The sequence below is a fragment of the Pelmatolapia mariae genome, linkage group LG15 (assembly GCF_036321145.2).
Source record: "Pelmatolapia mariae isolate MD_Pm_ZW linkage group LG15, Pm_UMD_F_2, whole genome shotgun sequence".
NCBI classification, from domain to species: Eukaryota; Metazoa; Chordata; class Actinopteri; order Cichliformes; family Cichlidae; genus Pelmatolapia; species Pelmatolapia mariae.
The window spans coordinates 9,183,818-9,200,995 of NC_086240.1; the positions used below are offsets into that span (position 1 = coordinate 9,183,818).

General features: G+C 40.0%; 1 protein-coding gene across 1 annotated transcript; it reads left to right on the plus strand.

The window, feature by feature from the left end:
• The first annotated feature begins 45 nt into the window (after window positions 1–45).
• LOC134643703 (interferon-induced protein 44-like) lies at window positions 46–5,221 on the plus strand. The gene is made up of 9 exons (XM_063496205.1): window positions 46–139; window positions 544–561; window positions 880–900; window positions 1,005–1,038; window positions 1,510–1,711; window positions 2,053–2,211; window positions 2,987–3,155; window positions 4,782–4,882; window positions 4,964–5,221. Exons 1-9 carry the CDS (start codon window positions 136–138, stop codon window positions 5,123–5,125), a joined length of 870 nt encoding a protein of 289 aa, XP_063352275.1. The 5' UTR covers window positions 46–135; the 3' UTR covers window positions 5,126–5,221.
• The last annotated feature ends 11,957 nt before the right edge of the window (window positions 5,222–17,178 follow it).

Below are 17,178 nucleotides of genomic sequence, written 5' to 3' on the forward strand. Positions count from 1 at the left end.
TTTCTGTGTGTGTGTGTGTGTGAGAGAGAGAGAGGGAGAGAGAGAGATTTTGTGGACCTGTATTTTTCTGCTCACTCTCTGACTCCACTTCATAGGACAGTTAACCCGTCAAGTTTTAACTGCTACCACGGCAGGATGGGTAAGTGAGAATCAGTTTGGTTTTAGCATCATTTATGTATTTTTCCAGTTTTGAGTTGAATTTGTCATACACTGTGAATTAACTTCTTCTGCTGACACTGGCATCTCTGAAACCATCAGCAGTGGTAGTTACTTACAATATGTAGTTATTGGCAGTACACCAGAGAGATTTAAACTCGAACAAGTGAAACCAATTTTATGGTAAATTTAAGGAAACATTTAGTGTAATTAGAGTGATTATTTCTTTATAAACAGCAGTAAGGTCCTGCTGAAGATCCTTATTCTACTCTTTACCTTACTATACAAAGTGTCATGAGGCAACTGTTGTTGTAATTTTGGGGCTATATGAATAAAATACATAGAATTTAGTTGAATCGTTTAACCATTTGACTTTTTCCTCTTTAGGGGGTTCTTCGTCTACTGGTAAGTGACACAAAGCACTGAAGTGACTTTTTCTCAGTTTGAATGCTTTTTTTTTTATTTCTTTTATTTTGCAAAGTAAATCAAACAAATGGAATTCAGTCTATAATTGTTTATTTTTTCTTTAATTAGGATGGTTTAAATAAGTGAAATGAGCTTTTTTGTACCACTGATGCTGAAAGGTGCCAATCTGTGCATTTTGAACCTCTGAGGTTGAATTTATTTATTCTGGGATGTGTTTCATGAACATGAACCCTTTATTTAAACTCGTCTTTAAAGTGTTTCATGTATGTTGACTAAATGTTTGTCTCTATCCTAAAGAGCAGACCCCACCCTCTCCCAGTGAGTCACATGACTTCTGAACATTATTAAGATAAAATTCTATCATTATTCTTACTGCATATGGATAATGATTTTGTCTCTTGTTTCTGTCATCTTCTCTTCAGCTCTGGTTGAACAATGGAGGACAGTTTCCTGGGGGTGAGTTTCTTTCACACATATCTGAACACATCATTAATGAGCAACTGGAACCAGCTGAACATCAGTTAATGATTACAGTTACTCCTCTCATCCTTTTAAAATGCAGCAAAGAGAAAAGCCAGTGTACAGGTGTTTCAGTGTTAACTGTCAGGAGCTTCAGTAGAGCACTGCAGAGCATGTTTTATTAGACGGCTGTTGAAGTCTTGACACAGATCATTGCAGTTGCCACTGGTCTTATGTCTCTTCACTTTGCAGCTTCAACTTTTTGACACATGCCAACATTACTTCTGTTATTTTGTGTGCAGAATAAGTTATGCACACAGAACTCTGTCCCAGCTAGCTACTGTGTGAAATACTGGCCAAATCACACTATGACTGGCAGCTGTGGTCAACAAACCCCACTTTACCATCTTAAAACACCAAATATAAAATCCAGAAAGTTACAGCTCACTATTTTTTTCTTTTGAACAGAAATAACCAGGAGGATCTTCAATATGTACGGCGATACAAGCCTGAAAACAGTGGCATCAAACACCTCCGAGTTCTGCTGTACGGGCCAGTTGGAGCTGGAAAGTCCACCTTCATCAACTCTGTCAAGAGCATCCTGCAAGGCAGACCTGCAATTCCTGCTGCAGCCAGTGCAATTACCGCTACGAGAAGTTTCACCAAAAAGGTATGAAAACTTCAAAGCTTCAGCTCACTGCTTCTTCAAACTATTCCTTAACTTGTGTTGCTCTAGACAAAAATGAATCATATTCTGAACAAAAGGGGGACAGCTAATTACTGAACTGAAAATAAGAAGAGTAACAGAAATTTTTAAAAAGGCCAGGAAACACACAAGCACAGGAGTGAGGTGGGGGAAACCTGAAGAAAGGGTGTAAGGTGGGAAGAAGTGACTGTGATTCTTAAACAGAGGGAGAAACAAAAGGAGAAAACTGCTGAAATCTAAAGGTGGGGCATTTAAGACTTCACTGGCAATAACCAAGAAACCACTCTGTTCTGTTTCTGTCTCAGTATCAAACTCATAAAATAAAAGAAGGAAGAGGAAGCTCAGCTACAGTTTACCCTGTGGTCTTCAATGACATCATGGGTCTCGAGGAAGGGACTAACTGTGGTGTTCATCCTGAAGACATCAAACTGGCCATGATGGGACATGTGAAGGAGGGTCACCTGGTACATCTGCCATATTATTCACTTACAACCTGCGAGACCTGTGATCTGTATTAGGTGTTTTCAGTAGACCAGTACTAGTACTTTATCTCAGGCACTAACTCGAGTCCTCACTTCAGAGTTACTAAACATTTAGAGAAATTACTATTGTTGCAGTAAAATCCTCAAATGAAATGACCAGTAATCACCGATAACAGACTGTGAGGACTCCGGTGGCCTTAGCGCAGGGATCCCCAATCCCAGTCCACGAGGGCCGGTGTCCCTGCTGGTTTTAGATCTCACCCTGGGTCAACACACCTGACTCACATGATTATTTCATTACCAGGCCTCTGGAGAACTTCAAGACATGTTGAGGAGCTAATTTATCCATTGAAATCAGCTGTGATGGATCAAGGACACGTCTAAAACCTGCAGGGACACCGGCCCTTGTGGACTGAGATTGGGGACCCCTGCCTTAGAGTGACACTCTTATCCAACCACCTCTCACAGTTAAACTCAGCATCATAAATACACAACTTTAACGAACAAAGTATGAATAAGATGAATAAACAGCTTCTATCTGTAACTCCAAACATTAGTAGTAGGGTCACATGATTGTTGGGTTTTTCTCTGTACCTATGAAGCACCTTGAGGCGACTTTTGTTGTGATTTGGCACTATATAAATGAAATTGAATTGAATTGAATTGAAATTGTAGCCATGAGAAAGATCATCTCCTGTGTTAACTCTTAAAGGTCCTGAATGCAACTGATTTTTAATGTTTTTTTACTGGTTTCCAGTTCAATCCACTAGCTCCACTGACAGAAAAGGATCCCGACTACAACCAGACCCCTTCTGCAGATGATAAAATTCATGTTCTGGTCTGTCTGCTTTCTGCCAACGCATCAGAAATTAAGGAATCTGTACTGGACAAGATGAACAACGTCAGAGAGATGGCCAATGACCTGGGTAAGAACGCATCAGGCAGTTCTCAAAGAGCAGCAACTCTCATCTGTCCACTCACAAAACTGCACAGGACAAAGACTTTTTATTAGATTTAAGAAAAGGTTTCTTGGTCAGTTATGGAAAACAACTCCAAGATATATTAAGTCAAATGTTTAGTCAATGTTCAGGCCAAACATGGCATGGTCCTGACTTTAGTGATAACTATGCCAATGTTGTAGACCAGGGACTCAAAAATAACATGAAGTTATGTGAATGATGCATACATGAATCTCTTCAGCATCAGTAACCAGATGTCTCCTTGTAAACCTCATGGTTGGCAAGATATTAGCCTAAGCTAATATTTGTTGTTGTCTAAAATAAAATATTCACAAAAGGCACAGGAGCACAGGAACAGTCCAAAACAGAACAGGTTTCTATTGAACCTGGTTCTTTTATTCTTCTAACTGGACAGAGAAGACGCGACTCAGTGTGGTCAAAGTATAATCATTTTATTCAATCATTACTTTATGGGAAGGAGATCTGCACGGTGCTAAGCATCTGCAGATCTAAAGAGCCACCCTTGGATCTGTTACATTTATAATTTCAGACAGACAGCAGCACAGTGTAGCTAAAACACATAATAATGTAACGGACTGGGTTACAAGTTAGTTGACTTTTGTGTTATCAGTGTTTTGTGTTCAGAATTGCCAGTTACTTATGGCATAGTTGGACCACCTGCAGCATGGTGATTTACTGAGTGTCCTTGAATGTGCAGTAGTCTAGAGGCCGGTTGGCCTGTCAATCAGATCAGCTACCAATGACAGAGAGTCTGGGGGAGAGCATGTGTGTGGTTGGCTGAGAGTGTTCAGGGGGCGGGGGTCATAGAATGGTGTGTGTGACGGAAGAAAGGAGGAGAGAGGGGGATTGTTTTTGTTGCTGGAGAGCGCGCTTTTTTTCCCTGTTGTTTTGGCGTTGGCTACGGCCCACAGTAGCCCGTGTTACGATTCCGAATAAACACCAGTAACCGGAATGCCGATCGTCTGTGTCTTCTGTCGGAGGGACGCTACAATAGTAATAATAATAATAATAATAATAATATTATAATAATAATAATAATATTATTATTATTATTATATTATTATTATTATAATAATATTATTATTATTATTATTATTATTGAGTCCGCACTGCCCAAGGACGCTAGGTCCCTCTGACCCAGGTCCCTGACAGAGGGATAACAAGGGAATGAGACACAGAAGGAGAGCACAGCTGCGAGTAATCTAACATGACGAGACCACGGGGAAGCAAAATTCGATACATTGACATAGGACAAGAACTTTCAAAGTAAAACAGGAAACATAACGCAGAGACACAAACATGACTAGGGGAGACAGCAACAATGGAACACAGAAACCAGAAGACAAGGAACTTTAACACAGAACACCAAGAGCCCAGAACTGATAAATAATGACAAAATCAAAATTCAATAATAATACAAAAAACAAAACACTGGATCACTGACCCAGAACCGTGACAGACATCATACATTTCAAACATACTAATAATTTATTTTTAAACCATGTTTGAAGCCTCAAAATGGACAGCAGAAACAACCCACAGAATGATCTGACTCAGTGTTTCTGTCTGCAGGGATTCCTCACATAATGATCATCACCAAAGTCGATGAGGCCTGTCCTGAAACTGAAAAGAACCTGAGGAACGTGTATAAGAGCAACTATCTGAAGAGGAAGGTGAGTGTACGTGGGTCTATACAGACACGTGATGATAGAGCAGAAAACCTGAACATGTTTTTGTGTTTCTTCAATGCTCAGATGAAAGAGTTCAGCTCTAAGGTGGGAATCACGGTGAACTGCATCTTTCCTGTCAAGAACTACAGCCATGAAATTCACCTGAACGAGGATGTTGACACACTGATTCTGAGCGTGCTTAAACAGATAATTGACTTTGGAGATGATTTCATTGAGCAACTGTGAATCTTTACGTTTGGAACCAGGCATGTATCCAGGTGAAGGAGAAAGATGAGAAACACCATGAAGTTGTCATAAATCCCAAGTCAAACCTTCACTGCATTCTTCACTCTTTCTAAAAATATAATATATGTAACTTTTTACATATATTATATTATATATATATATATATATATATATATATATATGTGTGTGTGTGTATATGTATATATATATATGTATATATATATATATATACATATATATATATATATATACATATACACATATATATATACATATATATATATATATATGTGTATATATATATATATATACATTTATATATAAAAAATAAACATTTAGTCTGATTTGATGTTACAATTAAAAAAGTGTTTTTAATCTGAAGAGTGTGTAAATATCTGCTTTCAACTGTATATTTGATGATGTTGGTGTTTTGTTTGATTGTCAGCACAAAGAGGGAGAGAGAGGAACAGAATTAAAAAATAAGTGTAGTGCAGGTCTATGATGATTTTTAGTGCTACTATCATCTAGTTTTGATTCTGGTTCTGTCTTGGTTAAATCCTAACTAGTCCTGATTTTGAACTGTTGTAGTCCTGTTTTAATTCCACTTGCAAAGCGTTTTGCTTTTGGAGCAAAGAAGATCGTAGCACTTACTTTGACAACAGACTGATGTACCGCCATTCACCCAACCCCTCGAGCGGGTCTGTCGAGGGCATCAAAAATCATCCCGAGTCAGTGATAAGGACTCCAGACGGGCTCGGCTGCGTCACCGTGGGTTCTTGCACGAGCATATTGTTTGTGGGGTTGGTGCTGTTGCTAGCCGCCGCGCTTGCGATTACGATGGGGGCATTTTGGCACATGAAACGGACAAGGAAAAGTTGGTCGCCACCGTCAAGCAAGCGCTATGAGCAGAGATGCTCTCTGCTTAACATTCGCTCTCCTCGATGGCAGTGATCATTTCTTCACTGACGGGACCTCGAGCCACTGGATCAACATTGCATCTTGGTCTTTAGAGCCTGACAAGAATAATCTTGTTCAACGCACGGAATAGTTTGCATGCATCAAAGAATCTATGCCTAGTGTTGTAAAGCACTGGTGATTATGCATTCTTAACCATGTTTGTGTGACCGTATGTATTCGTATGAATATAACCACGAATGTAACCATATGTCACTTGCTTTCAAATAAACTATCTGCAAGTGTATGAATATACGCAAGGATACTTTCCTAATACCTTGTTTGTGTGCTTGTGACAGTATGTATTCTTACAGTATCTGATGGATATATTATTCCAGTGTTTTTTCTCTAATTTTTCTATGCAACTTTGCACTGTCCACTGCTGTAACATAACAAATTTAATAAAGGTTATCTTATCTTATCTTATGATTATAACCATGAATGTAACCATCTGCTGCTTTACATGTCTCTTGCTTTCAAATAAACTATCTGCAAGGCACTATACGCAAGAGTACTTTCCTAACATTCATAGTCTGTTTGTAGAGTCTGACAGAAAGTGGCGTATGTAGCTGATATGTTGAGCACAACACAATACATATACACTAGTGATTGTGGCAGTGTAAACTTTTATTTGAACCCTGTAATAAATTTCAGAAACAAACAATCTCATTCTCATTATTTCAATTTGAAAGATCAAGGTCAAGGTCAAATTTATTTATATAGCACGTTTCAAACAGCCGATGCTGCACAAAGTGCTTAACAATATAAAAATGGCATTAAAAAGCAACAATGTAATACAATAATAACAATAAAAAACAATAATAGGACAATGAAAGAATTAAAACAATAACTAAAACTAATTTAAATAAGACCAAAATGCTTGGATCAAAGTGTGTTAAAAGCCAGGGCATAAAAATGTGTCTTTGGTAATGATTTAAATTGCTCAAGTGTTTGTGCAGATCTAATATTTAAGGGGAGACTATTCCAGAGTCTGGGACCTGCCACAGAGAAGGATCTATCACTACGGGATTTGAGATTAGTCCGTGAGATGGACAGCATTAATTTTGAGCTAGACCTCATGGTTTTTCCTGGAGCATAGGCAGAGAGGAGCTCAGACAGGTAAGGAGGGGCTCGGGCATTAAGTGACTTAAAAACAAAAAGTAAAACTTTAAATTGGATCCTGTAGGAGACAGGAAGCCAGTGTAAAGAAGCTAAAACTGGGGTTATATGCTCTCTCCGTTTGGTACCAGTTAGCAGGCGAGCAGCTGCATGAAGCCAGGCTGCTCGACCGTAAACTGATAAGACACAGTTCAAAACAACAAGTAATCAATCTAAATGATGATGCATCGCTGGATTACTAACGAAAGCAAGCAGAGCTGTTGTCAGTTCAAAGCACAGACCGAGCATCCATATCCATATCTCTGATGCTTTCTCCAGTTCGGAGCAATCCCTCGCAGCTGCAGAGAAACAACAATTCAAGAAAAAATGAACAACCTCTAAGTATCTGGTTGTGTTTCATGAAGTCCATAGGCTTTCTTCATGCAACCTCCTCCCCACAGGGCGTTTTCCAGTCATTCAATTCAATTCAATTCAATTCAATTCAATTCAATTCAATTCAATTCAATTCAATTTCAATTCAATTCCATTTATATAGCGCCAAATCACAACAACAGTCGCCTCAAGGCGCTTTATATTGTACAATAGATCGTAGAATAGTAGATACAGAGAGAAACCCAACAATCATATGACCCCCTATGATCAAACACTTTGGCGACAGTGGGAAGGAAAAACTCCCTTTTAACAGGAAGAAACCTCCGGCAGAACCAGGCTCAGGGAGGGGCGGGGCCATCTGCTGCGACCGGTTGGGGTGAAAGAAGGAAAACAGGATAAAGACATGCTGTGGAAGAGAGACAGAGGTTAATAACAGATATGATTCAATGCAGAGAGGTCTATTAACACATAGTGAGTGAGAAAGGTGGCTGTAAAGGGAAAACTCAGTGCATCATGGGAATCCCCAGCAGCCTACGTCTATTGCAGCATAACTAAGGGAGGATTCAGGGTCACCTGGTCCAGCCCTAACTATATGCTTTAGCAAAAAGGAAAGTTTTAAGCCTAATCTTGAAAGTAGAGATAGTGTCTGTCTCCTGAATCCAAACTGGAAGCTGGTTCCACAGAAGAGGGGCCTGAAAACTGAAGGCTCTGCCTCCCATTCTACTTTTAAATACTTTAGGAACAACAAGTAGGCCTGCAGAGTGAGAGCGAAGTGCTCTAATAGGGTGATATGGTACTACAAGGTCATTAAGATAAGATGGGGCCTGATTATTTAAGACCTTGTAAGTGTGGAGCAGGATTTTGAATTCTGGATTTAACAGGAAGCCAATGAAGGGAAGCCAATACAGGAGAGTCTAAGGAGCTTGGAAAGAAAAGCGTCTGGACTTCTTTGAGTTGCTTGAAGACGTTTCACCTCTCATCCGAGAAGCTTCTTCAGTTCTAGGTCAAATGGTGGTCAAACTGAAGAAACTGAAGAATCCTTGTTCAACAGCAACAAGACTGACGGAGTGTGTTTGAGATAACCTCACAAATGTCACAGATGAAATATTTGGTGTTTATTTGCTGTTTTTTTTTGGTAGCAGCTCCTGAAAAGCAAGTCTGCCACACATCTGTTAGACCAACTCCAGTTGATCTGGAACACCGGTCCTGTGTTTGAATCCTGTCACCTCATAAGACACGTCATACATCAGCTAAAATCTGTCCAATCACAGTCCTTCACCTCCCTGGCTCACAGGTGAGTTCAGTCGGGACAGGATCAGGATTCAGATCACTTCCGCCCTGCTGCCAGCTGAACTCACCTGTCCAGAGAAACACTCACCTGTCTCTGGCTGTGTCCCAATCCAGCGACCGCACGCTCCCAAGTACGCGCAGTACGTGTACTACGTACGGTGCGTACTAGGAAGTACGAGAAGTGTGGAAGTGAGAGGCTTGTGAAATGGGATGGGTCTAGCCTTCGTTGTGCTGCTCAGGTTGCCTAGCAACCATGATACTAACCTCGAGAAACGTTTCATACAGCATTATTTGACAGAAATGAAGGAGAAAAAATGTTTTGCTAGTCCATTTTTTTATGACATCACTTTGATTAGTTGAGTATCTGAGGCTGAGACCACGGGACTGTAAAACATGATAGTTGGGCTTCATTTCTGTACTGAACAGTCATTTAAGATTAGCTAGTAAATAACAATTAGCTAATGTTGTTCATGAGACTAAAGTCATCTTATTTTGGTCATGTAAATATAATATGGCCAATATTAAAGTTAGTATTATATTAATCATGATTAGTAATTACAGCAGTGAACCTGAACTCTGTGTCAAATGAGCTTCAGTAACGATTCAAGTTGCAATTATTTAAATTTCCTATCACCTTAAATCTTCACTCAAAGACAAGCATCTTTGACAGTGTATATACAGATGTATTATATATAAGAGACAAATATTGTTCATTTAATATGTTGGCATTATTACATTTGGCTCAATGCTTACATATATGTGTAAAAAGAAAATGTACGAGCTGTGATAACTGTTTCTGATAGAATGAAGAGTAGACTGATATATGAAATATTCCTTTATTGGGTGAGAAAATCAGACCATGTCATAACTGCTTTAAGTCACACAGAATAGATATCAGAGCCTTAAACAGGCTGACTTCTGCTAAATGGGTCAAACTGGGCAGAAAGTCTACAAACTAGAGATGGCACGATACCACATTTTTATGTCCGATACCGATATCATAAATTTGGATATCTGCCGATGCCGATATGAATCCAATATAGTGTGTTTTTTAATCAATAAAACTGTTTTTTTAATATCTTGCTGCTTTTTGTATAAGTTCATACTCAAGTTATAAAAAAACAAAAAATCACTAAAGCTATTCTATTATACCTGTATGCAAAAAAACGCCCAGCAAAAAAAAAAAAAAATAGGGAACCACCCACCCTCCACCTCATGATGCTTAATTGACGTAATCAACTTTAATTTGATGCAGTGTGAAAAAAATACACAGAAATCAATTATTTTTCAAGAATAATTAAATAGATTCAACATCTTTCTTCTACAAAATTGCAGACTGCACAGATGGTATCTTCCCAAAGGAAAAGTACTATAGCTTACTGGGGTATATTAGACTTAACAGTTACTATATACAGTAATGGACTTCTATACATTTTACATCAGATTAAAACTTTGGATTAAAAATTATTTATTAAAAGCTAGACATTTTAAATGAGAATAAGAAAGAAAAGTATTTCTTTGTGCCCCCTTTCCCTGTTAATGCCCTACCTGCCCCCCTGGCTAAACTTTGCTAGACCGCCCCTGCACAGTTACCAGCCGTCAGCTACGTAGAAAAGGATCCTGGTGTAGAAAGTAATATTAAATAAATTCTAACAACAGCTTAAGCTTAAACGTGCTGCTGTTGTTCAGCCGCTGGTTTCCTGTTTCTGGTGCGAATTGGGCAATAAATAAACAAGAGAGACGGACTCGCGACAGAAAAGCCGATCAGCTGATCATTGATCAGTTTCATGACTAAAGTAGCAGCAGGAGAGGGAGGGAGAGAGAGAGGCAGTCGCTCCATATATCGGTTGTTAAGCTTAACGTAGGTACGCTTTACAAACATTCAGAGATGAACTTACACACTTGCTTTACTTCTCTCTGGGATAACTTCCTCGGAGATGAAATGCCAGATTGGTAGCCAGGCTACAAATACACACAGCCGCTCTATCACGTGACGCATACTGCTGCGACGTGCTACGGTTATGGGCCGAGTTACGCCGTGTCGCAAGTTTTGTGAGGTGCTGTTTTGATATTTAATGGATCGGATTACATTTTTTATTTCGCTCCTATATCCGATCCAGTAATTTACGTCAGTATCGGACCGATACCGATACGTAATATCGGATCGGTCCATCTCTAATACAAACACATAACATCCTTATAGAATATGATGTAACACTATAGATCAACTTACCTCAGAATATATAAAGCATATAAACAATTCCAGCAATATGATGCAACAAACACAGCAGTGCTACTGATCCAAAATACTCAAAGCTTCATAGAAGTGAAACAAACATTTATTTTTAGCTCCATTCTGCTGCTGATACATACTTTAGGTTTCTGAATATTAAACTTGTTGCTGCCTTTCATAGTGTGTAACTTGAAGGCCCTGAGTACTTTCTCCCACACTGAAAACACTGGGATGATAAAATTATTTGAACATTACCTAATAAGACTGATTCAGGACAGACAATTAGTTATTTTAAACTTTTCTAGCAGTCCTTCACAAACAGGGAACAGTCTGTCTATTCTCTCCATCTGTTAGCTGCTGCTGGCTCTTCCTCCTCCTCTTCCTCACACACTGCTGAGTTTGTCCTGGTGGATCATCAGGGGTGCAAAGCCTCACAGATGATGTGCAGCAGTGGGTCCCTCAGTCTGTCCTCACTCTGGACACTTGCAGTTGTCACCCATGTCCACATTCATCCAAACATTCTCAGAGTTCTCTCCTGACAGTCTAGCATCCATGATGAGAGTGATCATGGACGAGTGTGAGGTACTAAACTAAACTACTAAATTCCTATAAAGTGCAAATAACCAGGCTGGTGACAGTAGGTACTCAAGCAGAATGGCTAACACAGGGAAGAACACACCTGATCACAAAGGATCTCCACAAAGGCACAGCACCATCAAACAAATGCCAATTACCTGCCTCTCCATTACATGGAAGCCCCTTTCAGGTATCATTACCACCAAGCTGAGGAGGCACATGAGTAAGCAAAAGAGCAACTCAGAAGGGCATCAGAAATCAGACCAGAAAGTCAAACCATCAAATACTGGATCATAGAGCAGTACACCAGGCAGCCCAGACCTGATCAATACTTTGTAGTTGAATGTGTTTATACTTTAGAAACAAATGCCTGACCATGTGCATGAACAAATTTCAGCATGGCTGCCTTAGTAATTTTAACAAGTCTTTGAAATTAAAAGGCCTATTACTACTGCTACTAATAATAAAAAGCTCCCAAGCAAAGCTCTTAATTTACCAGTTGCTCTATTTCCCTACCCTCACCTATGGTCACAACCTTTGGGTAATGACCTAAAGAATGAGATCATGAATACAAGCGGCGGAAATTTGCTTTCTCCAAAAGGGTGGCTGGCCTCTCCCTTAGAGTTTGGGTGAGGAGTATAGCCCTCTGGGAGGGGCTCAGAGTAGAGCTGTTTTTCCTCCACATTGAAGGAAGCCAGTTAAGGTGGTTTGGGGATCTGACAAGGATGCCTCCTGGGTGAGGTGTAAAATGAACTTAGACGTCACATAGAAAAGTGGTAAACTGGGACTTGACCCCGTCAGAGGTTTGTGTGAACATGTGATACCCTGCATCCTCCCTCAGAGGTGTGTTTAAATGAGACCCATGTCTTTGAACCTTAAGACACAGAAACAATCACCAATCAATTTATCATGAAGGAAACTCTGCTCTGAAACTCTTCACTCAGTCCTCACGCTGAGAGTTTAGAGACCAGCTGAACTTATTGTTCCTCAATAACACTGTTTCCATGAAATAGAGCAGAAATGGAAGTCTCTCCCCCTCCTGAGTCTCCTGACATGGATGAAAATTGTTTTTCATCTTTATGCAGAAAATAAAATCCTGAATTTAAAACTGCAAAACAAACGATGAAGTTAAGACATGTTGATATGAACGTCATCACTTAAAGAAACTTTTTTACAGTCCAGACTGAAACTTTTCCATATTTGACACTTTAATGCATAGAAATTGTTTAAATATAGAACCTGGTGAAGATCAGATTTGTTGATTTGAGGGAAAGTCCTGCAGATGTGGAAACAGTCTACAAGTCAGAGTGATGGAGAAAACTGACATTTATGTAACAGTCACAGAGAAAGAGGAAGCAAACAGGATTCCTAAATCCATTCTTTAATCTGGGTGGGGGTCACACAGAGGAAGCAAACAATGAAGGGAACTGGGAGAGGTCCAAAAACAGCCCAAAATGTCCATATTTGGAATAACAGCTGCTTAGCAACCACATTCCTGATTGAGACCACAGGAAGTGAGCTGATGTGATGAAATGACTTCCTGTACTGCAGAGAGATATGTAGAAACAGATTTCCTCTCTGTAAACAGTGAAACAATTGTTCATTTATGTGTTTGTTATTAACCCTCACAGACTGGAGACAACAGCAATCTACAGACAGCAGCAATAACCCCTGAAAATACATGAAATGTGTGTTTAAACACACTGATCCAGGATCAGATTCATGTTCCTGACCTGAGAGTTTACCTGTACACTAATGATGGATTCAGGGTCCTGCAGCAGACTGTCGGCTCTACGGTACAACGGGGGGTTTTATCCTTCAGTCACTGCAAAAATAAAAATCTCTTGCCGCCAGGGTCCACTGAAAAATATGTAAATTTAAGAATTAAGTCTAGTATCCCAATACTACAATACCATCATAAAACACACATCATAAATCTTAGTTTACACTCTTGAATCATGTTGTACCCATTCAAAGTTACAGTTTGTTGTGCTATTCAAAAATCTGTGAAGTGTCCGACAGTTTAAATGAGCCATTATGGCTCAATAGAAGCTCTGAAGTCACTCTGTCAACATGTCAGCACACAAGCTCACACATGACTGCTTCATCAACATGGAGCTCTGAGTGTTTATTAAAGGATCATTGTGTGAAAGACACTCTAACAAAGCTGACTGCAGCCTTTAGCTGTGAGCACACAGTGTCTCACATTTACATTCACTTTACTGTCAAATATACTCAGTTACTTTAGAATCAGAATCAGAAAGACTTTATTTATCCCCAACAGGCAATTAAGATACAACAGCATGACGTTGAAGATAAGGACAGGGCAGTAAGAGTGAGATAATAAATACACAGAATATACACAGTTGTAAAATTAAAGTAACTGAAAGGTGAATAAATAACTGTAAGTGACTAAAAGTGAATTAAGTGTCAGTAGTATAAGAAGAGTGTAGTTTATATTTCTGGTGTGGGAAATGGTCTTATCTGCTGGAGTTAAAAAGCAGAGTGGCTTTGGGGACAAAGGTGGCTCTCTTCCTCTCAGTCCTGCAGGAAATGCAGCGGAGGCGTCGCCCAGAGGGAAGCCATTGAAATGCGGGGTGAAGAATGTGAGAGGGGTCACTGATGTTTTTGGCTGCCTGTCTAAGGGGCCTGTTGGCTGAAAACCTGTGCCAGAGTTCTGACAGGCAGTCACAATTATTTTCCTCCAATGACGACTTTTCACTTGCAGAAATGTCCTGTGTGATTTCTAGGCTGTGATATAAAAACTAGTTCCTAATGGCAGCGATTCACTCAGTAAACATGTGTTTCCCTCACCAACCTCACACACAGATCCAATAAGATCAGGAAGTGGGCAGTATAGTACAATATGTCTTATTTTGTACTGTGCTGCCCAAACTAAAGATCTGCTGAAGTGTTGGAAATGATTCAGATGTTTATTTTGGACGATACAGCAGAAGATCAGACATGAAAGTGGAGATAACACAGAAGACCTGCAGCAAAGGGTCAGAGGTCAGACTGGGCCACGTGATTCAACAATGAGCCAATGATCATCAAGTAGTGACTAAAGCAGAGCCCTGACGTTCTGACATTTATCACACAGTTAGAACAAATGTCTGCTGATGACTTCATCTCATGAAATGACTGATAGATGTCAATTCATTGATCAGCTGAGCTGCTGATCTTCATCGTGCACAGAAACATTCAGCTTGTTTCAATCAGTAAATAACTCCCACTACTCCCAGTTTGAACTGTTCCCACTCAAAATGCTGTCAGAACAATGATCATTGTAGAACTTCACAAACATCACGTGTTGTTTTCCACATGTAAGATCAGCAAACATACAGAAACTTCCTGTTGCCACACACGGCCTCTAAAATCTCTTCCACGCTTTCTGTCTGAAGTCCACTCTCTGTGTCGGATCCACAGGAAACAACAAGATCTTATTAACATGGTTTTCAATGTGTCTCCTTCCAAAAAGTCCAACCAATGAACAAATGTGTATATTTGTGGAGGCCGAACAAAAGCATGACACATTTGTCTGTTTCTATAAACTGGTGTCAAACACAAATATGAAGAGTTTCATTGACAGACTCCAAAATGCCCCCGCAGTGAATCACAGGGAAATCCTACAGTGTGCAGAGAATCTTAATGGCTCCAACATCAACACATCCACAATGTTGGATCCAGTTCTACCTCACAGAGTTACTAAGACACACCCTCTGCCAGCATTACAACAGCTCCACCTGCTTCACCTGCCTCCTCAGCCTCTGTACACCTGAAGAGAAAAGAAAGGCTCCAAAAGCTCAAATCTACAAAGGATTCATGAAGTTTCATCCAACAAGAACATGTTTGCCTTCCACAGTGTGCTGTTAGACACCACTGTACCTCTGCCATTTCAAAAAGAGCAGCTTGGGAACATTTTGGCTCCAAACACTTTGTGTTTAAGTTCCTAATCTTTGTTTTCTTTGTGAACAACATCTGGAGCTTTTTGACTCATAGAAACATCATTTTGTTCTTTAGATGACAGCAGATTGGGACTGAATAATCAATCACTATCAAACCAATAAAGATGCTGATTTTACAGGAACTTTGTTGGAGAAGCTGGAAAGACATGAAACTGGTCCCAAACCAGTTGATAGTGCTGATTATTCCAAATAAAGCTGTTTTCCATTTGAGATGACTTTCTGTCCTGATATATAATAAAGATGTGAGTTGTTTTTGAGCCCCTGTATTAAAAGTAGATCCAGTTTAAAGTCAGCTTGAGTTTGATGTCTTTATGTCAAAGCTGCTCATGATGTTGAGCTGCTGATGGAATAAAAACAGGTAAAAATCTGCCTCAATATAAAAGCATGTAGTCCAGACTTAAATGGAGCCTATTGTTAGCTGAGGTCCACACACAGTGTTTGACAGTGTAAACTGTGTGAAAGGGCTGCTGGTGGAGCTCACTAGGATGAGCAGGTGACCATGTGCCACGAGGTGGAGAGCAGCTGGCCTGGCTTTGATTCTGACCACGCCCCCTTTCTCTCTCCCTCTGCTTTGCTGTCACTTATCTTCACTGCTCTGTCCAATAAAGCTGAAAAAGGCCCCAAATCAAAGAAATCTGCTGCAGCCTCTGAAATGTCTTCTGTTTCCTTCCCGACGGCTTTTTCACCGTCAGCCCATCAGACAGTCCAGCAGCATTTATGATGATGTCATGATGTTGAAGAGACTGCTATGGTGGCCTCCCATGACCCCCAGCCTCATCTACACTGAGATGCAGACATTTGAAAACAACTGAATAATAGTCCAACACAACAGTCTGTGTACAGACACACACTGAGCTTTCATAGAGTCAAAGGAGTCAATCAAACACAGCTAGTTGAGTCATTTCTTGTGTGAGTCTAAAGTGAATCTAGTATTTGAAAGTCCACTTCCTGTATTTGTTGTTGAAGACTTCTTCAGCTTCTTCTCAAGGACATCAGCTGCTTGTTTGGCAGCAGAGGCAGTTAAGAAGCTTCCTGAAAAACACTGAACAGTGAGTTCACTGTGGCATATGACAAATTCAGCTTTCTATGTGCAAATGTGTCTGTGTCAACCTTTCAAATGCTGTTGAATCCAAAACATCAGCGGCTCCTTGGCTGCTCACTTCATGCACTTCTGTCTTTGTGACAGTCCAATGACATCACAGCTGTTTCCACCCCCAGTGTCTCAGGACTGGACACCTTTAAACATGTGGAGGATCAAACAGCCGTCCAGCTAAACATACATGAAACTATCAAAGCTGACAATCATTCCAATAACATCTAATGCTACATATATATAGACACAGGACTACAAGGAAATGGCTCTCAGCATCTGGCTGTGGGAACAAATGATCCCTGTTTGTGTTCAAATTGTGTGCATGTTTTAGACGTGTGTCACATGTAGAAACACAACAATGACAAAAAGATGTGTTTGACACAACTGTGCAGCTGTAAGTTGTTTCTAATGATTCATTGAAGCTCTTCTAACATTCTGGAGACAATCAGTC